We start from the raw sequence: 25,721 nt of genomic DNA on the forward strand, positions 1-25,721 counted from the left end.
GAAAGTATCAAAGAATTTTACTTACAAAAGCACATTAAGTCAAATGACAAACATCTAGCCACGTTTATGTCTCACCTGAATTTTTGTTAGGTTCATGCATTTGGAGGAGGCATTAGCTACTTCTCATATTCTTAAAAAAAGTCTGTGGGCAAAATTCTAGATGTTTAACTAACTTTATTTTAAACATTATTATAAAATATAAATGAATTTCTGTCTTACATTTCTGTGGGCCTACTTTATTTTTTTATTTTTATTTATTTATTTTGCTTATATGTATCTAACACTCTTAAAGGCTTAGCTCAAAGGGGAGAGAAAACTTGAGACCTTTTATCTCTTGTTATCTCATCTGTTTAGTGATTTCAAGAATCCCTACCCCATTATAGTGTGGTTCAGAATATGCTTTTTCTCATCATAATTACCTTGCTCACCATTCATTATTATTTTTGTATATATTAACCTATAAGCATTTAATAAGCAGGAGAAAAATTTTACAAAGTTTTGCTTCCCCAAACCAAACATTATTATTGATTATAATAAAATCCAAGACTGTATATTCAGTTGCCCACTAGATATCTTGATGTAGGTGTTGTCACCTCAGATTTGACATGGCCAAAATATAACTCCTGAGTGTTCTCCCAACCACGACCAAAAAAAAAAAAAAGAAACCCAACTGACAACCAACCAACCAACCGATCAAGCAGGCAACAAACTCTTGTCTTTGTCCAGTTTTCTTCATCTCACCATCATTGGCATTACCATGTTTTCAGATATTGAAGCTCAAAACCTAACAAGTTATTTTTGGTACTTCAGGTTGCCCTAAATGCCATATTCTTCAGCAAATATTATTTGGTCTACCCTCATTATGAATTCATGCTCTTCTCTTCATCTCCATTATCATCACCCTGGTCCACCCTACCATCATCTACTCACTTGGGCTGTTCCAGTTGACTCCTAGTGTTCCCCTTATTTCTAATCTTGCCTTCCTCCAGACCATTCTTCACACAACGAACAGCCTGACATATCTATAAAATGTGACTCGGACCGTGTCATTTCTGTGCTCTTAAAACTCTTCATTATTGGACATGGAATAAAATCTGCACTCCCTGCGAAGCTATGCGTGACCTAGCTCAGACCTGCTCTTCTTCCTCACCTTGTGCTACTCTCCTTTTTATCCTACTCCACTTCAGGGGCCTTGACCTAACTTTTGTCCATTTAACTGACCAAGCTATGGAGTCTTCCCTCTAGTTCTTTATTTTACCTGAATTAAGTCTCTTTTGATTTTAATCTGGCTGGCTCCTTGACTCTCTGATCCCACGTGTAGGAGGGTTTCCTGGCTAGCCAGTCCAAAGTAGCCATTCAGGCTTTTCTGTTACACAACATTATTTTAATTCTCCTCCAAGCATATGTTATTATGTTTTTTTCTTGTTCATAATTTTACTGCTTATTCGTTACGTCTCTCCACACTGAAATGTAAGCCTCACGAGAGTAGGGACCCCATCTGTTAGATTCTGGACTCTATCTGGACTGTCTAGGATGTGTTAAACATGATGAAGTCATTTAATAAATATTTATTGAATGTGTGGAAAGCTCTTCCCCAGGTCTGTGGGTGGGTCCTTTGTGTTTACTTATCTCTCATATCAAATGTGATTTTCTCAGAGCACCCTTCCCAGGTCACCCAATCTAAAATAGTCTCCCCATTTCCAACCATCACTGTCTATTACATTATTCCCCCATTTTAGTATTGTTTAGAGTACTTACTGATATCTAAAATTATTTTATTTATTGTTACTTATTTCTTCTTTCTCCTTCCACCCTCAAGTTCCTCCTGCTCCTAGATTGTAAATCCCAGGAAGCAGGGGCTTTGCCAGTCCCAGTCATTGCCACATAACTAGCTCCTGTAAAAATGCCCGGCTTGTTGCAGTAAGTCAGTAAATGCTTGTTAAGTAATTGAGTAGACAGACGAATGAGTCTTACAATTCTGAGAGGAGTTCAAACACTCTTCATCTGCCAGGCTCCTCTGTTGGACTCTGTACAGATAAGAAGTAAAACATTTTGAGTCCAGAAGTTTCGTCCTTAACTTTTTTGTCCTGACATCTAGGAAATCCTAACTAAGTATATTGCTTAACTATAGTTATTGTTACCGTAGGTTTAGTATATTTTCATCCCCCTTCTTCTAGTCATTCTCCTTTCATTTTATTCTGACAGTCTTATCTGTAATTGCTGGTGGAAAGGGGTAACTGTAGAATTGGGAAGGGAGAAGACATTGGGATCAGGCAGTTTTTGTTCAGTTTCTCTCAGACTTAGTATGCTCAACTCTAAACTAAGGTTAAGAGTTCAACGATTTGTATATTTTTTAAGTACTAACTATATTTTAAGCACTTTATTTGAAGTAGGGGAAAGAGCGATGAAAAAAGCAGACATGTACCCTTTTGGACTCACCTAGAGAGGGCTTTGGACTCACCTAGAGAGGGCTTTGGACTGTAAATCAACAAGTACTGTAAAGCAAGGCTAAGTTCTGTGACAGGCAGCATTCTAGGTGTCACATGAGCATCTTAAATAAACTAACTTCCAGGAGGAGAGTTCAGAGAATTAGCCATCCCAGAGGCAAAGGTGTTCTTCTAGAAAGAGGGAACAGTGAAGACCCAGGGGAGAGAGACAGAGTGTGACATTTTAAATAACCATAAATAGCTCTGTATATCTAGAGATATACAGAGAATGAGAGGCAGAGAGGTGTTGGAAGAGCAAAGGAGAGGAGAGTGGGTACAGTGGTTAGGGGTATAAACTTTTTCTTGAGGGTAAAGGGTCTACTAAAAAGATTTTTTGCAGGGGATTGGCACGATCAGCTGTGCATTTTTCTATCATCTTATAAAAGTTTACTCTGGCTGCAACATGGAGAAGAAGAGATTGAAAGGGAAATAAGAGATTCTCACAGAAGCAAGACAGTGGTAGTGCAGTAGCAGAAGAACGAAGTGGGATAATCGTTTCAAGTCCCCTCTCTGTGTGTTCCCGCACATAGCGGAGCTTGGTTGATTTTTTAAGTTCCTGTTTTTGCCAAAGGTGAATTGAGACTATGTAACTTCTAGGTTATGGAAGTTAAGCTGTTATTATCTAAAGACATTTTCAAGTTTTTAGTGCTTGCGTATGTGTGTGTGCCCGGGCACACACACACAGACTGTATCTGACACCATAGATTATATTAAACCAATCATGAGTTTTCCTAAGTGTATCTTGATTAATGCTCTTCTATTTCCCTGATATAAACTTGATAAGAAATTAATGTGCATACACATACACACTTAACATAAAAGTTCAGAGAAACAACTTGACGTTTGAGGAAAGTAAAAGCTTCATAGAGTGACAGAATATTAAATGTTGGTGCTAATTTAGGAAAAAATGTGTTTTCTAAGAGAATTACCCAATTGATTATGTACATAAATCTTTGTAGATGACTGAGAAGGTCATGAAAAATGCTAGAACATTGACAGAAGTGAGGGTATTAGGAAGGAGTCTTCCTAAGAGGTAATGTGTGCTTGACTGTGTCTTAGTAACTCAAACTATTCATTTGATGATACAGCGTTTAAGGTTTACCAGTCTAAACTAAAAAAAAAAAAAAAAAAAAGAAGGAGGGGAAGGATGAAGGAAAAAGGAAAATTTATGAGACTTCTTGCAATTTATGCAGTGTATTTTTTCTGCTGGCCCTGGGCAATGAGTAATGCACAGCAAATGTTCAGTCAATTCTTCCACAGTGCCCTCCAGACAGAGCTAAAGTGATGAAATTATCTGGTGTGCTAGGGTTGACACATAAAGCCCTTGAAAGTAAACATTACATTAAGTGACTTATCATTGAAATCCTTGGAAATAAATGCTAAAATGAATACCTTTGGCATTGAAGTAAAGGGAAAAACTGATACACTAGACATATAAAATTAATACCTGTTATTTTTGTTGATAACTTAAGAGAGATAACGTATAATTATATTTTTATTTCAAGATTATTGTCTAGCTAAGTTTTAATACTCATCACAAGGAAAGTAGAAGTTATAGTAGTGTTTTAATGAAATCTAGAAATGAACTATTAGAGATAGGTCGAGATGTCGTTTAAAATCCAGGTAGCTTACTCTGTGTGTGTGCATGTGTGACTGTATGTCATATATACATAAAGTTTTATAGCCAGCATACCCATAAAATGATAACTTAGAACAGACACAGCTTCACAGTTGAGTCACTACCCATGGTATATCCATCAAGAGAAGTTACAGTGTCCTTGTAGCTGACCACCTCTTGATACAAGTTGTAATAAACACCATTTTCTATTTAAAATATGTGGAATTACTCCTAAATATTTATTTCAAAAAAGTAATATTCACATTTAAAAACTTTAGAAGAAGTTTAAAATTCATGATACATACATAATGAGTGCTCAAAACCCTCCAATGGCTTCCCATCTCACTCAGTAAAATCCGAAATCATTACCACAGCTTTCATACATGACTTCACCATGGAATGTCTCTCTGTCCTAATCCCCTCTGGTCTTCTCAGAGCTTGTGCTGACCTCCTAGCTATGCTAAAACATGCCAAGGCCACCTCTACTTTTGGCTTTTGCTCTTGATGCCCTTGCATGTGAAATGCCTGTTTCCGTGTGTGATCTGCAGGTTTCAGCCATTCACCCCAGTAAATGGGTCTTTACCCAGCTGTTACCCTAGCAGTGATACAGGCCGTTCATCCTCTGTATCCCATATCCTCCTTTATTAATTTTCCAGCTACTTATCTTTATGATATATGTCATTATTTGTTTGTCACATCCCCTTCCCCCCCCATTTCCTACCACCACTAGAATATAAAGTCTGTGGAATCAAGGATTTTGAGTATATCCAAGCTTCTTTCTAGGGAAATTAAAGTTTCATTAATTCTTATTTTTTAAAAAAGACAATAGCATGAATGTCAATAGAAGTATTTTTTTCTCAATCAGTCTATTCAATGAATTTTTGAGTACTTAAAATCATTTGACTAGGTGGTGTCTAGACTTAATTTTCCATTTAACCTATTAAGCAGTACTTTTTGAGAATGAATAATTATTTGGAAGCCGTATATTTTCATCATATAATATTTACGTCTTTAAATTTGAGTAGATATTAGTATTTTCCAACTCATAGGGCACTGAATATATTTTATATTAGTTTGGTTCATAAAGTACTATGATACTTAGTTGATTTTGTTTTTAAGTTGTATAAATAGCCCAAGAATTTTTCATAAAATGTTTAGCAATTGTATTCCTTTGGCTTAGTGAAATACTAAACTTATCTCAATTTTACAGAAAGATAAATATAAATATAACATAGTTTGTAAATATATGAAATGTAGTACATAAAGTATGTATGTATATAGTATGTGTATATGTATAAGGGGTGTGTGTATATATGTATATATGTGTGTATGTACATATATATATATGTACATACCTACTTCTTAAGGAATTCAGAATTTCATTGTGGAAGATTTTTCACAAATAGGTCATGAAGATTATTATAGTATTTATATGAGTTAATATAATGCTAGCCATTGTACAGAAAGATAAATATAAATATAACATAGTTTGTAAATATATGAAATGTAGTACATAAAGTATGTATGTATATAGTATGTGTATATGTATAAGGGGTGTGTGTATATATGTATATATGTGTGTATGTACATATATATATATGTACATATATATATGTATATATATATATATATGTACATACCTACTTCTTAAGGAATTCAGAATTTCATTGTGGAAGATTTTTCACAAATAGGTCATGAAGATTATTATAGTATTTATATGAGTTAATATAATGCTAGCCATTGTACCAAACCAAACAAACATAATGGTTCAAACGAAGTAGAAGTTTATTTGCCTTTTGCATAAAATCCAAAGCAAAAACTCTCCATCATTTAGTGAACAGTTCCCTTCTGAGTGGTGATTCATGGTTTCAGGCCCCTCCATTTTATAGCTTAGTTGTTTAATCTTTAACGCCAATCTTCTGTTGTCTCCTGACGGAGACTGTCTTGATGCACAGAGAAAGATAATGGCAGGTCTTGTGGAAGATTTTTGTAAGTAAGGTGTGAAAATGGCATACATCACTTCTGTGTGTTCATACTCCAAAGGCTTGAACTCAATTATAGTGAAACATATAACGGTAAAGGATGCTGGGAAATGTAGTCCAGCCGTGTTCCCTGGAGGAAGAGGAGGACATTGGCAGATAGCTAGCCAGTCTTGGCCATTTTATGGTATTTTAATAGAGACCTAAGTACATTTGCTTTTGGATATGAGGTAGCTTTTATAACTTAGTAATTAGTTAAAAGTCACTTGTGGATTTATGTTTTTAATTCTGTATAAGGCTTTCTTTCCAAACCAGTTGTTTATTTTTGTTCACAAAGAAGGCAGCTTAGGATCCTCCATGGATCTCACAGGAATCTTTTTTCCTTGACTTTAAACGCTTATTTCCCTAACTCCATATTCCCTTGAGCGTTTGTACAGCTGGATAACTAAGCACAGTCCCTTTGGAACTCATCAAAGTTGTTGTCTAATTGGTCATCGAAGCTGTCTTCTGGTATTACTACAACTCCCCTGCCTCTCCAGGGATTGCTACGTCCATAGCACCAATCCCACTTGGTCTTGGAAAACAAGAGACTGAGAACTCAAGTTTTGGTAACTAGAATATTATCAGTATTACTGTATAGATAATCACAAAGTTCACTAAGAAATGTATTTATTGAGTTGGCTTTCGCATTAGAAAATGCACCTATAGTGATATTAGTGTAAAGTTTCCTTAAAATGTATACTATTTAAGGACAAACAAACAGATTCGTGGACATGGACAGTACACTAGTGGTTACCAAGGGTGGCAGGGAGGGGAGAGGAGGGAGGTAGACAAGGTAAAAGGGGTCAAATATGTGGTGACAGAAAGAAATCTAACTATGGGCGGTGAACACGCAATGCAATATATATATGACTTACTGTTGAAGTTTACACCTGAAACTTACTGAATTTCGTTAATCAGTATCACCATAAAAAAAAGGAAAGAAAAGGTGTGTGCTGTTTAAATTAGGGAAAAGACAGGTACAAAGATTAGGTTAGAATATAGCCCCAAATAATAAATATCAAAAGTCAGGATACCAAGTAAAAAGGGCATAGATTTTGGAGCCTTTTACTTGGTGGCTTTAGACAAGTCACTCAAGCTGTTTGAGCTTCCATTTCTTTGGCAATGAAGTTCAGCAGCTTAGAACAAACACATCAAATATTCAGCATGTTGCTTATTACATAGTACTTGTCCCCAAAATAATGGCATTAATTATTACTAACATATAGAGAAAATACACAAAGGAGTTTAGAATTTAAATAGGTAAAATGCTAACCAAAAGAGGATTTTTAAATTACCTGACTCAGCGCCAACAGTTGCCATGTGTTTTATTGAAAATTCCTTGGACTGAGTGTTCTAGTAATTTTTTGGAATCCCTTGGAGAAACGTGTGCTTTTCAGATTGGTGGTTATTGATGGTTGCAAATAAGTTGAAAAAAAAAAAAGGGATTATATGCTGTGTGTGCGTTCGGGGTGAGATGGAGTGTCTGTCACTTGAAAACCATCATAAAACTGTGTTTCTTAACAAGCAACAGGACATTTCATTTGGCCATATTTACACAATAATTAATCGACTGCCTCAATATTTCTGTGGAAAATTATATAAAGTTTTATTTTAGGTCCCAAATGAACATTTTCATTATGGAAAAAATACAACTTTTTCAGATGACAAACTTTCAGTTGTTCCGATATTACTTGAGAACTGCTCTCACTATGCCAGGTATCTTTCTTTAAGGTGATAAAACTGGCTGATTAGCTTATAACTAACCCTGCGTATGTATTATTTTTTCTTATTGTCAAATGTTAGGGAAGTTATATATCAGGAAAGGTTTTTTCTGCCAAAATTAACTACCAGAAAATGAGTTGCTTCCGTCTCATATTATGAGGTTCTCTCATAATTTTACCTTTTAAAAACAACAACAACAACAAAATACCAAAGAAGTACTCTTCAATAAGGAACACAAAGCAGAAATGACCTCAAGTAGTCCTAGCTTGGAATGCTTGTAAGGGTCACGTGATGGAACCTGGTATAAAGAAATTAGTTTTACGGTTTACACAGATTTAATGATGATTCCTGGATATATCATCTCAAAGTTGCAAGTACGGGATATCACCATAACTCTTTAAAGATTAATTTATAAAATAAATAATAAATGATTTTGTATGTAAAGAACCTGCAAGACAAATTGACCATTTTATCAATAACCAAGAGTTTTCAAGTCAACTAATAAATTAATAAATACATTGCAGTTTACTGCTTAAGTGTGTGTGCTTCAGAGCCAGACATCCAGAGCTGGAATCTGTCTTTGCCAGCCTTTCACAGTATGGTCTTGGTGCAAATCACTTAACTTCTCTATGTCTTAGTTTCCTCTTATCCAAAATGGTCATAATGATACTTGCTTTATAAGATTGTTGTAAGAATTAAATGAGCTAATATATCTGCAAGTGCTTAGAATAGGGCCTGACACATAGTAACTGGTATACAGGTCATCTTATTGCCTTCTCTTTAAGAAAAATGGGGCATAGCCTTACGTTTTGTAATAGATGATACTTAGATCATTCACTTTCTCGTCATACTAAAGGATTCCACTTTTCTGTTTTGCAGTGATGTTCATGTGGGTTTCTTTTTAGTCAGTGCTTTCTTTCACCATTCAGTAGAAAAGGCTTACCGACAGTATTTGCTTGAAAACATCAATCACATGGCTGACAGACTTTCAAATGTTCTATTTGTGTTCAAATATCCCTAGTTCTCAAATATATGAATTAAATTTTAGATAGATTATAAATTGCCCAATTGTAGCTAGTGAAGTTCATGGTTTATTTATGTGTTTATGATCCTAAAAAAACAAACATGTGGATGACCTTTCTGTCCTGGAGAGAGGGCTAGGTCACCGCCACATTTCAGTAGCTCATTCTGAAACATAAAAGTTTATGTTTGGACAAAAAGCTATGTGCAGTATTCATCTGCATAAGCTATCTCTTAATATCAAGTCCTCTCTGTTACAGCTCCCTCTAAACATTATTTTAATGTAGGAAGGTAGCAAGGAACTTTTGAAGTAAAACATGGCCACATTGCACTTGCCTCCTGCACAGTGGTGTTTCTGTTCAGACTGCCTTCTAGAAGCAGTTTGCTCAGGATGGAAAGTAATGTTTTGTAGTTAAATCACACCTAGTTGGCAGCATGTGTCTGGGCCAAATACATGACTCTTTTGGAGCCTTTTGCAGCCAAACATAATAAGACTATACCCACAAAAGCACAAACTCTCTAAGGTGTTATCACTTTGAGAGAATTCTTAGCTATGAAAATTTGAGTTTATATAATTTCAGTTACACTATAAGCATATCATGACAATGAGATTTTTTACTTTGCATAATTTAATACAGTATTCTAAGTAGTAAACCCCTCCATATAAATATATGATTTACTTAAACTGTAATATATAAACTTTTGGGGGAAATATATGTAAGCAAACTACTAATGATAGTGTTAGGTATGACAATATACAAAATAAATTAGTCCCCTCCTCCATCCCCCCCCCACACCTGCCCCATTGAATTTGAAAAATATCTGACCTAAGATGAAAGAACCTGGACTGGGAAAATGACAGAGGGAATGAAAGAGAAAGGCATCTGGAAGGTAGAGTCTGTAGGTCACGTGATCATTTCATTTAGTCATTGTGTTGTTATATTAATTTTACAGAAGAAACTAAGGTGCACAGAAGTTAACTAACTTGCACAAGATTGCTTGCCTAAGGAGAAAGTTGACCAAAAGATGATTTCATATGTCTCTAAAATGAGGCTTGTGTTTTTTGAGCCTGGTAGGAAGCTGGGAGAATATTAAATTCCTACAAATTATTAATTTTTGGCAGGTTTCTCTGGTAGATATAAAGCAGGCTTTTGTAGAACCATTGTAAAGCTTAGTCATATCAACATTTAAAAATGTCTATGTAAATTTTAACGAGGGATATTATTAGATTTATCAGTTTATTAAATTATCTCTTGACGCTTTTGGAAAAACTTCGTTTCTTTCCTTTATATATATATTTATGAACAAAAGAGATTGTATGTTGTGCAAAAATCTTTCTCTTTGTTTTGTGGAATACTGACGGATGTAGTACTCAACGATGAGTATTGGATCTAAAGCATATTTTAAGGGCTTATAAGGGAAGTATAAATTACTTCTGATGAATAATATTCAGAAGTTCAAATGTTTACTTTTCTGGTGTTCTCAAAGAAATATTGTGATTTTAAGAAGTAAAAGTTGACCATATTATAAAGTGGTCTTTAAAATGAAGTGCTAAATAATATTCCTGTCTACTCAAATTGTGTGTAGAAATAGCTCAGAGAGTATCAGAACTAGAACTAGTCGTATCTGAAAAGATCAGTAGTAAAACAAAAATGGTGTATGTGTGTGTGCGCACTCAGAGAGAACATGAATTGCTTTTAAAACACAGCTCAAGTTCTAAAGTGGGTAAAGGAATAGTGTCTGCAGCTGGATGACTCTGGCCATGAAAGCCCTTTCTGGGAGTATCTCAATAACCCACTGACATCTAGTCTTAGATTCCACCTACAGCAATTCTATAGCTGGAACTTGTGTCTTACACAGAGTCTGACAAGTGATAATTTATAGCTAACGCACTTCTACAGTGATTGCTGTATGTTGGGCCCTGCTTCAAGTGCTTTGGTCATTCATTTATTCCTCACAACACAGTTTTCAATAAATGATGAATGAATGGAAAATGTGGGAAACTATATTTTCACTAACACCTCAGAGAAAAATAGGAAATGTGTCCAGTAATATACCAACTCTTTCTTTCAGAGATTGAAAATGTGAGTGTAAAGATTACTCACAAAACTCTAGTGATGATGTGGGGGAAAATAGTATTTATTTGGGTAAATTCTTAGTTTTTAGTCACTAAGTGTGATATTTAATTTACTTTAGGTAGTGTTAAGATAAACTGCCAGGGATGATTGGATAGATTCCAGCAGTCACCCCAAACTTTGTGTGTTCTCTTGTAACTATTGAAATAAAGCGTTCTAAGGTTAGTTGGGAAAATTTTCAGTTAAATAAAATTCAACTGATGATTGCAGTATTTTTTTGTTTTTTATTTTTAATTTCCTTTAATTATTTTGTTTCTTAGCAATATGATAATAATGCATCGTGGAACATGAAACTATTACATTGTCATTACGTGTCCAGTTGTATACTGACTCTTCCTTGTAGAGCTTGAAAACATGAACATAAACATATCTTTTGGGGTTAAGAGGGTAGCCATCCTAGTTTTTATTACATTATCACCAATTTGAGGATTGTTACCAGTTCCACAAAGTATTTGCTTAGTGGTGTCAGAGATATCAAGGCATTCGTACTTGCATTTATGTTCAACATAGAGCTCATTTATTAGCTAGTAATTTTATAAATGCCAATCGTTAGGTTAATTCATAAATCAAAGACTATCAAATTCCCATTCATATATGAGACAAGTCTTTTGTGTAGTACTTCTTGTTGTAGCATTCTTGCTTCTCCCAAAAAAAGAAAACAAAACAAGATATTATATAATTAATATCCAGATTTAATTAAATGTATTAAGTTTATGCTTGCTTTATTTAAGACTGATTTAAATATTACCCTTATTGTTTCTTATTTGTCAGTAGTGTTTATGGTTAAACTATGATTCAGTCATTTGCCTTACAGTAGTTTATTACAGTTGTGATTCACAAGTACTGTATTTTTAGGAATATAGGTTGCTTTATCCAGGAAAATTTCGAGCAGTAATATATTCATATCATCAAATATTGAAATAAAAATATTTGAACGATAAGAAAAATATCAGTGAGAGATATCTTTGCTGTGAAATATATTGGTGTTAAGATCAAAATGTATAGTGTGTTGATTTTCCTTTTAATTTAATATTTAGTTTTATTTAGGTAATTGCTGTATATAGTACCAATTTCAATTTTTTTTTAACATAATTTAGGTTATAAATGGTGTCTAGCGTCAACAGACAATTCATAGCCTTGCTTTCATCTGAAATTTGATAGCATACAGATAGTATTTTAGATATGTGCTGGGTCAAGCCTAAAAAAGTTTAGAATAAGCGAATCCTATTTTTTGGCATGTTGTGCCGCTTTTTTGTATATTTTACTCAAACCATGAGTTATTGTCTTCCTAGGGATTCTATGTTACCCTGATGCAATCAGGTTTAAACATGGGTACCATGCCAGTGTTTTCCCCTGACTCCCAGTTCCCATAAGACTCATTTCCCCTAGCCCTGGCTCAGTGTCTGTTCCATTAGAGTGCGGCGGGTGGGCCGAATCAGTGAATTTCAGACCCTTTTCCCTTACAGGAACAACTTCTACAATTTTTCCTCTTCTGTAACCTTGGCTGATGTGTAGTATCAACAAAATTTAATCATGGTATTGCTATCCCAGTCTATGGGATAGACTTTTTAAACATGTTATCCATTTACTCTTAAGTTTAATATGACATTATTTCATGCTCTTCTGCAAAGAACGCAGGGGCTGTTGGGGAGATAAAAATCCATGTTTGAAAAACTGTGATTTATTTTTCTATTGTAAATAACACTAATTTTAATGACTTTGGGGTAGTAGAAATTACATTTAGAATTGGAAATGTCTTATTCACCTTGATATTTCCTTTGTCTAACAGTGTCTGACATAGGAGATAATCAATACATATTTATAAAATGGAATTGAATTGTTAAGAGTGAAAATATTTCTTCTTTACTCTTTAGACAGGCTTTACAGTTCTTATCATAGTCACGTAATTCTGGTATTTGTGGTTGCAAGTAGGCATAGATGAATAGATGTGGTCTGTATAGAGACGAGATCCATGTCTCTTCTATTAGATTTAGAGTTCTTATAGCTCATGTTGCTTGTCGCACAGTGAATTCTTAGTCAGGAAAGATGACCAGCTGATAGATACTGAAGAAAAGAGAGTCAGTCCTATGAGACTTGAATAAATAATTGTTTAGTGAGTAAAAATTCATTAGTTACATCTTCATTTGACACATTTATAAGTTAATTTTTAAAAATCATACTGTGTGGCACATATCAACCTGAGTGATGTCTATAAAAGATAATCAATAGAAATCAGGTTGTTATTCTGTAATTACATGTATCGATTGATGCCTTTTAAAATCACTGAGCCATTGAGTAATGTTTCCCCAGTTGCCTTCTGCAGTGAGTGACTGAATTTAAATGGAAATGTAGCTAGGACGATGAAGGCTACTTATGCTGGCTTTGAAAACATTATTTTAACATATTTATTGCTGAACTACATATAAAATCATAGTCATTAATGCATCTTTGCAAAGTCTGTCTTCAAATGTTCCTGAGGAAATCCTGCAAATATTTTACTATCCCATATTGTAAATAAAACATAAATTCTTAATTCACCTATCTATGCCTTATAGGAAAATTGTTATCCTCCTAAATTTTATCTAATATTTCACAACATCTTCAATTATCATTTAAATAAAAACACTCTTAGTGAGATACATCATGTTTGTACTGATTTTACACATTTGAATAAACATCTCACTTCTCTGAGCTCCTCCAACATATGTGTTTTATCTATTTATTAGGCATCTTATCGTATGCCCCCTAATAAATTCATGCTAAAATCTTTCCTTTGGATACCTTGTCTCCCATAAAGTTAAAAAAATATTTCTGTGCAGACTACATTAAATATTACTGAATATCATAATCTTTTCATTGAGTCAGGTCTGAATGTGATATATAAATACATTTTGCCTCTTTGCTTGAAACTTTGAGGTGTCAGAACCCATTGGCCATTGTCATAAACATGAATCATCTCCCTTGTGAGGCTTATCCTAACTGTGGAATAGTATCTTGTTTTTGGAGGGAGAGAGGGATGAGGTTAAAGGAAAGAATAGAATGTCGTTAAGGTAAACTCTTTTTAAAGTTTTATTTTAACAGTCTATATATTTATTATTATTCATCAGCTAAATAGGACCAATATGCAGGCAGAAAAGAATATCAGTATTGTATGATGTCAGTGTATATTTTGAAACCTCATGCGTATTATTGGCCAATAGTATAATAAGCACGATATTATAGTGCCCTTTATTTAATTCAAAAGAATCGGTAATGACTTATAAGAGTGCAAAATTCTTTTTTCATTCTATTTTTTAAAAATTTTCCAATTACAGTTATCTACAATATTATATTAGTTTTAAATGTGAGAGTGCAAGATTCTTAAGTGCAGTATTTTTTTAATGTCTTACTAGCACATAGTAAGAGGAAAAGGGCTCAGTAAATACTTGTTGAATGGGCAGATGTATGAGTGCTCCCTTTTTCAATGCATTTTCTTGCCTATATGGCAGGGGAGAAAGCAATGAATCTGTTCAGTAGAGCTATATTTATTTAGGGTTTAACCATGAACAAGTAGAAAATGGCATGTTTGTGTTGTATATAAATAGGTAAATGTTCATAACTTCCTCAATTCTAAGTTCTTCGAAGGCTTTCTTTTCTCTCTCTCTTCATAGAGCCTAGCACAGCTACTTGTGTAACAATCCATTTTGTCGTTTCTAAGATGCTCATTTAAAAAAATAATCTCTAAATATAATTTAGGCATATGAAACCTCAAATTTGTTTTCTTATTTAAGCTGCTGTTTTTCACAAAGTTGCATTTGCGATGGCTAACATATAGTAGTGGACTACTTCGCTCAGTAATATGTAATTTGAAAATTTTAGCTTATTGGATTAAATGCTTACCCAAGTTAATCTTAACCACCAAACCCACCTATCCGAGCATTGAATTTAGAATTCTTTGAGGTTCATTCAGTGCTCATAAACTTTAAAAATTTATTTTGTGATTTTTGGTAAAAAGGACAATATTTAGTAATTTCTGAATTTAAAAATGAAAGGTCTTTCCTAATAATAATTTTGGCTAAACGATGTGGAGTAGAGTATAATATAATTTTTAAATGTCTTCCTGGAGTTCTTGATTCAAATTGTAATCCTGGTTTTTCCTGCTCCTTCCATAGCTTCCTGCAGATTTCACAAAACTCCACCTTACTGATAGTCTCCACCCACAGGTGACCCACGTTTCCTCTAGCCATTCAGGATGTAGTATCACTAGTGATTCTGGAAGCAGCAGTCTTTCTGATATCTACCAGGTAAGAAGATGTTTTTCTTGTCATGTGCTTCATTTTCATGTATTCCAAGAAGTTATTATGATTATTAATTAATAGAATCTGTAAAGTAAATATATTGTGTGTATATTATATGTGCATCCATGTACATAAAATGTTAATGCTTATGCTTCACACGGACATGTAGTATGTTGTACATTTGTTTTAGGAAGTAGAACTACTATCTAATTGTATTTGTCTCTGCTATTACCAGTTATCAGAATATTCAGTAGAAGTGGTTACAGTGGAAATGTTTCTCTTGACTTTGTGTTTTGTTAATTTGACTATAAATGTATTAGGTTTATGGCTCTTTTTTGACTAACACTGTAAGAGAAAACTGCAGAATTATGCTTTTATAGTAAGTTTTTTATTAAAGTCTTGGGTATGACAAAAGGAGAAGGAGATTAATAAGAATGGATCATTGAATTGTTTTTCTTGGATTTTTTATTACCTGTAGGTGTAGTTATGTGTTAAAGATAAATTTTTATGATATCGATGAATAGAAAAGAAACTAGAACTGCACAATTCAAAAAAATGTTTTAGAAGCAAAATAATTTTAATTGTTAAAGAATAATTCATTGGCTTAGAAAATGCAAATTTTGGAAAAGTGACTAAAATATGCAAAAAAGGTCCTTGGGGGGTCTTTAAACACATATTGTTAATATAGGATTTTGGATGGTTCCAAACAAAAGAAACATAATACTTACTTTACAAAGTGTAATTCTTGGCTTCTTAGGAATTGTGATATAAGATGATGATAAAAGTTCCTTTCTTTCTTTAGAAACATATGGTCTTTCGGGATCATTGAGCTGTTTAGGCAGTGCTAAGTTTTTATTTTAAAAAAAGACTAAAAGTAACTAAACAGTTGGAACCCCATCAAGGCAAAGTGTTTTTAAGTCCTAAATTTAGTAGATCTTAGAAAATTAATTTTGTTTTAATATACTAGGTACAAACTTTTCTATAATTCAAAAGTATTGTAGAGAGCTCACTAATAGTTGAGTGCCACAAATGCAGTTATTTGCAGATTCTTGGATTATTAAGAATTTCTCTATTATTTTACAACAAGAAATATAACTAATCTGGCTCTTTAAAGTAATTTTTCAAATTTCCACTTTGCATTAAATATTAACTTGTACTTAAATCTTTAGAAAGTAATCCCATTTTCAAATGTTAAAGGAGGAAGTGCATCAGGACAATGAACAGTATAAATAAAAGCTTGCTTTAGTTTATATAAATTGTCCTCTTATAAAGGAGACTCTTGAATAAATGTTAAAAGAAATCAACTTCTAAAAGTAGGTAGCATGGGAGTGGGGAGAGGAGAGTAAATTTACCCTGATGTCTTCTAAACTCTGAGGTGACTATACATTTTAAAGATCTGTAGTGGGAACACAGTTTGAGGTGTGACAGTTATCACTGCTTTCTTCAAGTATATACAAACCTGAATGGAACTCCTAGAAGGTAAATCTATAAGAATTAAGTTGTTTATATAATTTATTGAGGCATATTCTGAGGGGAATTCTAGCTTTATGTGCTGTTACCTTAAGTTCATAAGGAAAATCTTTATGGCACTTCTGCTGTCCACAGCCACCATCAGAATGTCTGAGAATCCAGACTGTGGTGAGAATTCCAGATTGCTCTGACATTGTTGGAGCTTGCAGCTTGCAGTCTGGTTTTATCCTGGAGTGTAGATGGAAAAGAAGATCCCTGTGTATTATTTTGATTGATTTGAGTTGAGTTTCAAGGCTATTCATTTCAAACTTGATGACAGGCGTGTAGCCTATCAGTTTATATCCTTCATAAGGAGAAATCCATGTGTATGTATCTAAGAATTTAGTTATTGGTTATTCAATATTTAACAGTTAATAGAAATTCCCAGTAGACCATATCTGTTATTTTAAAATCAGAAATTCTTAAGGTGAGAAGAAACCTCACAGATGCACCTGGTTCAGTGACCAATCTTGAATTTGAATTCTCTGCTAACCTTTCTATCAATTAAGCATTTGGTTTATTCTTAAACAATTCCAGGGATGGGCATCTATTTTCCAGGTCAGCCCATTTAATCTTTATATAATTCTGACTTAGGAGAAAGTTGTCGCATTGAAGTGAGTATATATGTTCATGAGATGGACACACAGAGGTTTAAATTAAATGCTGTATACAAGAGAGAAAAGGGTAGAATAATTTTTTTCTGAGAGGGTGGGAGGGGAGCCAGGTGGAATAACTACAGCTTTAAGAAAAGAAACCGTCTTTCATTTTAACAGGGGGCATATCATCGTAGGTTTGTAGTGGGGAGTTTGGGAGTTGAGAGAGTGTCTATTTGATGGCTTTTATTTTTCTGTCTGAAGAGTTGAGTTATTTATTGACAATGAAAGGATTGGTGGGTAGAGAGTTTTAAGGAGAGAGCAGTTTTGAAATAGTTGTTTCGGAAAGTAGGAAGCAAACTGGCCAGAGCAGTAAAGGCTCAGTTGAGTTGGTGCCCTCAAATACAGAGTGATTTCCCTTTGCCCTGTTAAGTCATTTTCTCCACACACACAAAATAAAGATTTGGCTTCACCTAGGACTGAAGTTTTCTTAAATGAGTGTAATACAAAGACGGATGGAGTAGCATGTCAGCCTCTTTGTAACTGCAGAGCTTTGTTTTTGCATGCTTTCTGCTTGGAACGTTTTCTCTTAGCGTGATGCTTTTTTTTTCTTTCTGCCTACATATTCAAGTACCATCTTCTCAGAGAGGTTTTGTTTTTGTTTTTGTTTTAATTCTCCTCTAAAAAAAATAGGTTCTATTTTGGTTCCTTTCCTGGGTAGTCTTTTTATTTAGATTTTAATTGAAATGATTATTTCTATGTTGCCCTGTGTGCCTACTAGAATGACAGCCTCTAGAAGGCAGGGAGCTCCTCTCTCTTGTCTGTTTTCTCTCTAGAGCCTAGTACAGTGCCAGAAAATCATAGGCATTCAGTAAAGATGTGTTGAATGAATGTGGTTGAAATATTACACTAGAGAAGATTAAAAGTGTGAGAGCTAGATATAGAAGGTAATAGAGTCTTGAAAACTGGAGAGCATGGAGAACAATTGAAAAACATGTTACCTTAGAAGCAAGGTTGTTGGTGGTAGAAAGCAGAATGCCTAAGTTGGTGATACAAGAAAATGCAACTTCCAGCCATGTTAAGGTCCTGCCTAAATGGTGTGATTGTCGGAGCAGTGGCTTAGGTGCACTGAAAATAGGTGTACAAAAATGGACAGATCAGTAGAACAGAGATTTCAAGCAAAATGGAACTCATGTGTAAGAATGTCACATGTAATAGACGAAGCGTGACAAATGAATGAAGAAAGTGATGGGTTGTTCAACAAATGGTCTTTGGGCTGGGGGAGTCATTTTATAGTCCCACTTTATTATCATAATTAAAATTCCGTGAGTTAGCAAACTCTTAATGGTATAAAGAATGATAAAAAAATTTAATAATTAAAAGATCAATTGAACCAGAGACTTAAAGTCAGAATATAATTCAGAAATGCAAATTAATGAGAAAAATACCCAGCTCATACTATAACGATATTCTAAGGGCAAAAGTAGGTGATTTGCAGAAGAGAACATGCAAATGTATTTACGTTAAATAAAATATTTAAAACATATTAGTAATTGAGTATGTGAGGATTTAAATATCTAACTATTTTTTTCCATCAAATTAACACAGATTTCTTATAATTAATATTTATAGATAGAAATTCTTAACACCTATTAGTGTTACAGTTTTTGGAAAGAAGCCTAACAATTTACATTAAAAACTTTAAAGAATTGTTCCTCTCTTTTAGGCGCATCTACATACACACACACACACACACGCGCACACACACACGCATACATATATATGTATATTTTAAAGCCTATATTGAAACAAAAAAATTGATAATATATAATTAGGAATAACATAAATTATGATAAACACACCAATGCCACCATTTTATTTATTTCCAAATATATTTTCGTACTTTCTACATGTATGTGTGTGTGTGTGTATGTGTGTGTATATGCATATATATGATTTTGTCTGCAGTTCCTACTCACTTTGTTTCAGTTAATTAGAGTCAACATTAGCATTCAGTATAACTTGTTAGCCTAAATTTATATCAGGGTCTGACTTAGGTGCTGTTTGAGTTAAATATGTATGTTTGAAATTCTGCACAAAATTTATTTATATTGAGAATACTTATTAAACAACTATCTTAAACATGGACATATGTGTAGGAAATTTAATAAGCAAAAAGTTTTTCATAAATGATTTTTAAGTACTTAATGATAAAACGTGTAGTAGTTAGTTTAGTTAAATGAAGGCTTCACGAAAGCTTTATGGCATTTAATCCTCAGTTTTTTTCATTTTCTTGATATCTTTTAAAAATGCAAAATAAACTAGTTTTAAGAACTATGTTTTTAATAACAATTTATGTAGTCCCATTTGATATAAATAAAAATCATAGAGCTTTCAGCATTGATTTGAGACTATTACTAGGTTTTTTTTTGAGACTATTACTATTTAACTATAATATACATCTAAATCTGTTAGGTTGTACATGTGGAAGATAAATTAATTTAGGATAGAAGTTATTTGCCTAACTGAATATATAAGCCTTTCTTCTTGTTTCTGAGACCAATAAAAATCAGATACCTTTTAAATATAAAGTGTCTGTGTGCATATCTTTATTTACAATAGTTTAAAGAGTAGCATTAATCTTAGTAATATTGTCGTTTGAAGGAAGCTAGAAAATAGCAAGTATTTTGTTTATGTTTATATGCAAATATGTATTTTTAAACATTTCATGTTTTATAACTTAGCAAAGCAGAAAACATTTCATTGCTTCATTATATTTTAACTACTTTTTTTATGAAGACAGTCTACTAAGAAAATTAGGCAAAATATTACAGTGGGCAAAGTATTTAGCAGTTTGTGTTGGTTAGATCAGATTTTGAGTCCTGGCACAATTACTGGATTTTATTTTGTTTACATTGAACAGTTTATTTAATTTCCCTTAGTGTTTTCTCATCTGAAAAGTAGGGGTATTAATCCTAATTTTCTGAATTGATATGAAGATCATTATATATTAAAAAGCATTAAATGTAGTGCCGGATACATGGTAGTCATTCATTGTAGGATCACTGTTTCTATATTATTGTAAGAGCCATTTAGCCAGAATTTAATGGGTAGAGTTAGCCTGAGAGACTTTTTGTTTACAGTATGTAAGGGGTTGGGATGTTTAACAATTTTTTTTTTTTTTTTGGACAAATTCTGCCAATATATATTGCATGCAAGGCTCATTGCTGGGATGAGGAAGGGTAAAGATGTGCCACTACTGAGATGAAAACCGTGTCCCCTTGCAAAAGGGACTTTAGATGAAGCCTGTAACAGGCTTTCTTTTCTCTTATACGATCCAAGAATAGTTCTATGAATGGTGAGGTATAACTCCACTTTACTGATGATAAAACCAGTTCCATAGAGATTAAATGACTTTCTTAAGCTTAGTACTCTTCTCCTGTAAATCAGTTAGTGTTCATTAAACTTTAATTTCAGTCTCCCAACATCTCATTATTCATGAGACATTGATATCATAAATTAGTAGATTCCAAAAAAATTTGTATCAAGTTCTATTTAAAATGTATTATTCAAAGGAATTCTGTAGTGTTTGAAAATAAAAGGTATTTATTTTAAATAAAAATCATTTTCTAAGTTACTGGTTTAATGAATGTTATTTTATGCATAGTTTCTTAAAGAATGGAATACACACAACACAGAAAACAACTGATGACCATTTACACAAATGGGGTGGAGGGCTCAGGTTTGGAGAGAGTAATCTAATTCACATGGAAAGTCTTTTTGTTCTATTTAAGACCTAACTAACTAACATTCATTTAATGATTTCTTTGGGATGGTATAAAATACATTTTTCATCTCTTACCATATATTAGGTGTTTAAAAATTAAAGAAAAATCTTGTTATAGCTCTATTATTAAAAGGTTTTTTGTTATTATTTCTGTCTCCAGTAGTGCCCCTTCTTCACACTATAATAGATTGTGTATATAGAGGACTTATTATAAATTCGAAAATATAAGATGATGATGAATAATAATCTTCAATGTCGAGATGAAACTGGAGTGAAAATGTAATCAGAACAAGCATTAACAAATTGCCACATTTCTAGACGTCAGAATTAAGGTGGTGATAACAACAACATTGGCCTAGTTTCTCTGAGCACAGCCTTGGCCTACCACATCACATCAAGTTCTACTTCAGTTTCATTCTAGAATTCGGTGAATTCTGGGTTTAAATTAGGACATGGGTTTCTGAGCGTGCCACAGTTAATTCTCTGTGCCTCAGCCACAAGATCTTATTGCTCTCCCCCTGGAGTGCCTCTGGTCATAATGGTCTTCCTCCAGCAGTAGCGTTTGTTAAGGCCATCATTTAGAGAGCTTTCAGAGATAATTAGGTTTTCCATTTTTAGTTAAGACTTCAGTAGGTATTTTGTCTTCAATTATTTTTGCTTTAGGTTTTTCTTATAATGTATGAATTTTAGTTCAGGAAATTGCACGTAACAAACTGAAAAGGTGATTAATTTTGTTGTTAAACTTGAGAAAATATTAACATGAGCTTGTGTTGCTTCAAAATGTAGGACTAAGATTTATGTTCTGTAATATAAACCCAGATCTTAGGAAGGTGATAAGAAAATAATATAGTTTATTCTTTAAATATCGACTTAAACTAAATTATAGAAAGAGTCTAGATATTTTAAATCTGTATGTGCCTATTATAAAAAAAATGTCTTTGTTATCTTTGAAAATCATGTGGGCTATGATTAAACTTCATGATATGTGTCTACTACAAAGAATAATTTTATAATAAAATATTTTCAGTATTTCAGTATTTTGTCTAGAAAAATACATTTGTGATGTTCAAGATTGATGTAGTTAATATTTACTTGAATTCACTCTTACTGTGCTTAAGCAGTTAGTGAATTCTGGATATGTAACGTCCAGTAAGGCCAGTATGATACATATATACATATTGCTGAGATGATAATCACAAAAGGCTGTAGAATGACCTAAAAAGGCTAACTATTCTAGACTGAGATAGCCCAACGGTCTTCGAAGAGACTATTTTGAAATTTGTCATTCTAATCACTAAGAAAGCATATCTTGATTACTTGAAATTTGATTGGTGACACAGTCACCTGTGTTGAGGAATGGAAAGGAAGAATGTGTCACCCGTAGGAATATGGTCTTTTATACACCTTGGTGATTTATACTTGGAGAGTGGACGTTGGGATAATAGAACTAATTGTTAATGTTTGCATACTTATCAGGTTACCTTTGATTCATGATTCACTTTTCCCTAAAGACTGTCTAATAGGAGAGAAGTTGTTCAATCATGGCATTAACAAGTCCTCATCTATTCTTTTGGGGAAGGAATTGCTCAGAATCAGTCGTCATCTTTGAATTCTTAGTTTAAGCCATTATCTTTGAAAAGTGGAGTGAAAACACTCTTTTTATTTATTCTGCTATGTTTCAAGTGCCTATGACAGCTCAGATAAGAAATCAATATTATTGAGATAAAATCATTAATTAGTCCTAACCAAAATTTTAATAGGAGATAAAATCACTCATATTTTGTTGTAATAATTCTTTTCCATTGTGCCTGGTACATAAATATTTGTTGGTATTTAACACATGCCACTTAGTTACAGGAAAATTGATATAATACAAAATTTAATATTTTGAACTAGACTTGTTCTTACTTCTTTTGATTTAAAACAGTTAAGAAAATTTTTTTGGTCTATTTTAAGGCCACAGAAAGTGAGGCTGGTGATATGGACCTGAGTGGGTTGCCAGAAACAGCAGTGGATTCTGAAGATGATGATGATGAAGAAGACATTGAGAGGGCATCGGATCCTCTGATGAGTCGGGACATTGTTCGAGACTGCCTGGAGAAGGACCCAATCGACAGGACAGATGATGACATTGGTAAGTTTGGATGAGAAAAATGAATCTAAGAGCAACTAAAAATACTTAGAAGTAAAATTGTCTGATGTCATAGAGCCCAAGAATAGTAGGCTTTAAAAAGTCATTAACTTATAAATTTTTTTGAATAAACAGTTGCATTTGTTGAAAAAAAATTAATCAATTTCGCTCAGTTAATACTTTTAAGAGTCTATAAATAATAAAACTTCCTAATAAAACCCTTCCATATGAGCATTTTCTTAGATTACTTTATGACAAAAAAATAATAAAAGTAGACTTCTAAATAATATTACTTACATTAAATTTCTTGTGAACATTATTCCTATTAAACTCATGTTTTCTGTATGTAAACATTAGTTGAGAGGCAATTGGTAAAAGTGCTTTATGAAATGACTTGTTTCTACTCTGATTCCATATGAAGATGAGACTGACTAGAAGAAGGTAGCAGAGTGTCAAGTTGGCAGCATTTAAGCTGTGGTGGAATAACACACTAAGGTTAAAATTAGAATCTAAGTGGCTTTATATCCACGTTCCTTTTCCCTGAGGTTCCCTTTACTCACTTTTCTCATCAGAGCAAGTGTAGATTGTATAAGAATGGTTTAATGTTTGAGTATGCCTACTGTACTCTGGTTTTTTCCTTAGAATACTGGGAGCAAGAGTAACTTCTGTTTGAGTTATCTTTCTACCACAGGTCTAGAATCTGTAACTACTCCTGCCTGAGCCCATTTCTCCAGCTCTTTTGGGGCCAATATTTATTTGAAGAGAAATTCAAGGAACTGATTCTATTGGGACTAGATATAGGACAGTATGTGCATAATGATGAGTGGATTGTTGCATGTATTTTAAGGGAGACAAACATATATGAAGAAAAACTTTTATCATTTAAGCTATATGCATATTTAGGAAATTAAGGATGAAAATGGAAACCTTGGATTAGATATTAAAATGTAATTAAAGTCATTTATAGGAATTGTAATTAAAGTCTTTTATAGGAATTGTTAACTATAAGTGAATATCATATATGATATGAACCATTCATTCATTCATCTAATGTGATTCAGCACCTTCTATGTATGTACTGAGTACTTTTCTAGGTCTTGGCATCTCATCGGGGAACAAGGCGGATGAGGTCCTTGCTCCACTGCAGTCTGAAGAATAAAGTGGAGATTAGGGGATGATGGAGGTGGGGGAGTGGAGTGAATAGGAGTCTACTTTAGGAAGGAAGGGCTGGTAATTTCCCTTTAAAGGGCTCAGAAATGAATGAAGTGAGAAAGAGGAGCCAGCTGTGCCTGTGGTTCCCAGTACAGAAATGTGTTCTGCATTAACCCTTTCTGGATAATTAGCCTCTGGATTTCTCCTGGAGTAAGGAATTTAACTGCTTTTCAAATACCCATCCTTATTCCTCCTTATTTTAGCCCATTTCTTTCCGAACCATCTCAACTCCCCATTCCACAAGTGTTGGTAGTTCATAATTTTTTTTTGAGGGTTCTGCAACATAAATTAGTGGTTCTGTTTTAGGGTTTCACTTTCTTGTGTCTGATACCATACATTCATCTGATTTTCCAGTGTCCAAAATTGTATTTCACTTTCCTATTCTCTTTGTCCTTGCCTGTTTCTTTTTAAAAACCTTCACCGGAGTTCTAAAGTGAGAATAAAATTGGAAATGTGTTCAGTTTGCCATCTCAATCCAGAATCCTCGCTCATAGGTTTTTTGTTTTTTTTTTTATGAGATTGAACACTGCTTATGAACAGATTCACGTAGAAGTTATCCTTTCGTAAGCTAATTTATTTTCTCTTTTGAACATGTTTATTTTAGTATAGTTATGAAAGAAAATGATAGCTCCTAAAATATGTATAACGTATAATTGCTGGAAATTTAAAATTTTCACTTTATATAAGAGAAGTTTTATCTCCTAGAATTTCTGGAAAGCAAGAACTATGCTGATTCCTACAAAATAATGCAAAGCTATCTTTATTTTTTAATATGCTTGTTGATATAATCTCTATAAATAGTAAATAAACATTTACTTTAATACCCACTTGCAAGCAGCAGTGATTCTGATGCTTGCTCTTATCAAATATTCTTTTATTTAAAATAATAAACCATTATCATGAAGATAAAGTCGAATGAGGGTCCTTTGGTCTACAGAAGATCTTAGATTTTGTATTCTGTTTCCTCAAAATAAAGCCACATGTGAGAACTATTTAGCTATTACTTTTGCTGTTACTCTTGTTAAATCTAACTCCTCATCCTCCAGTGTTTATTTAAAACAGACACCTTTCATATGACCTACAAACATCTATATAATTGAGACTTTCTCTAGATGCCTTTCTTCCTAACCACCTTCCTCTCCCCTCACAAAAAAAGAAGGGATGGTGTGTATGTTTATGTGTGTGTGTATTTTTGGTTTAGGTTTAATTA

The 25,721-nt window shown here is 33.4% G+C and overlaps 1 protein-coding gene across 15 annotated transcripts in view; it reads left to right on the plus strand.

Moving 5' to 3' along the window:
- The window catches only part of RAPGEF2 (Rap guanine nucleotide exchange factor 2), a 209,779-nt gene that overhangs the window by 149,243 nt on the left and 34,815 nt on the right, over positions 1 to 25,721 (plus strand). For all 15 annotated transcript variants that reach the window (XM_039876263.1, XM_039876266.1, XM_039876269.1 and 12 more), the window contains 2 exons: positions 15,154 to 15,285; positions 23,125 to 23,302. In XM_039876263.1, coding sequence (XP_039732197.1) covers positions 15,154 to 15,285; positions 23,125 to 23,302 — 310 coding nt within the window. The remainder of the gene's footprint in view (positions 1 to 15,153; positions 15,286 to 23,124; positions 23,303 to 25,721) is intronic.

The sequence above is a fragment of the Pteropus medius genome, unplaced genomic scaffold, assembly GCF_902729225.1.
Source record: "Pteropus medius unplaced genomic scaffold, Ma_sr-lr_union100, whole genome shotgun sequence".
In the NCBI taxonomy this organism is placed as follows: domain Eukaryota; kingdom Metazoa; phylum Chordata; class Mammalia; order Chiroptera; family Pteropodidae; genus Pteropus; species Pteropus medius.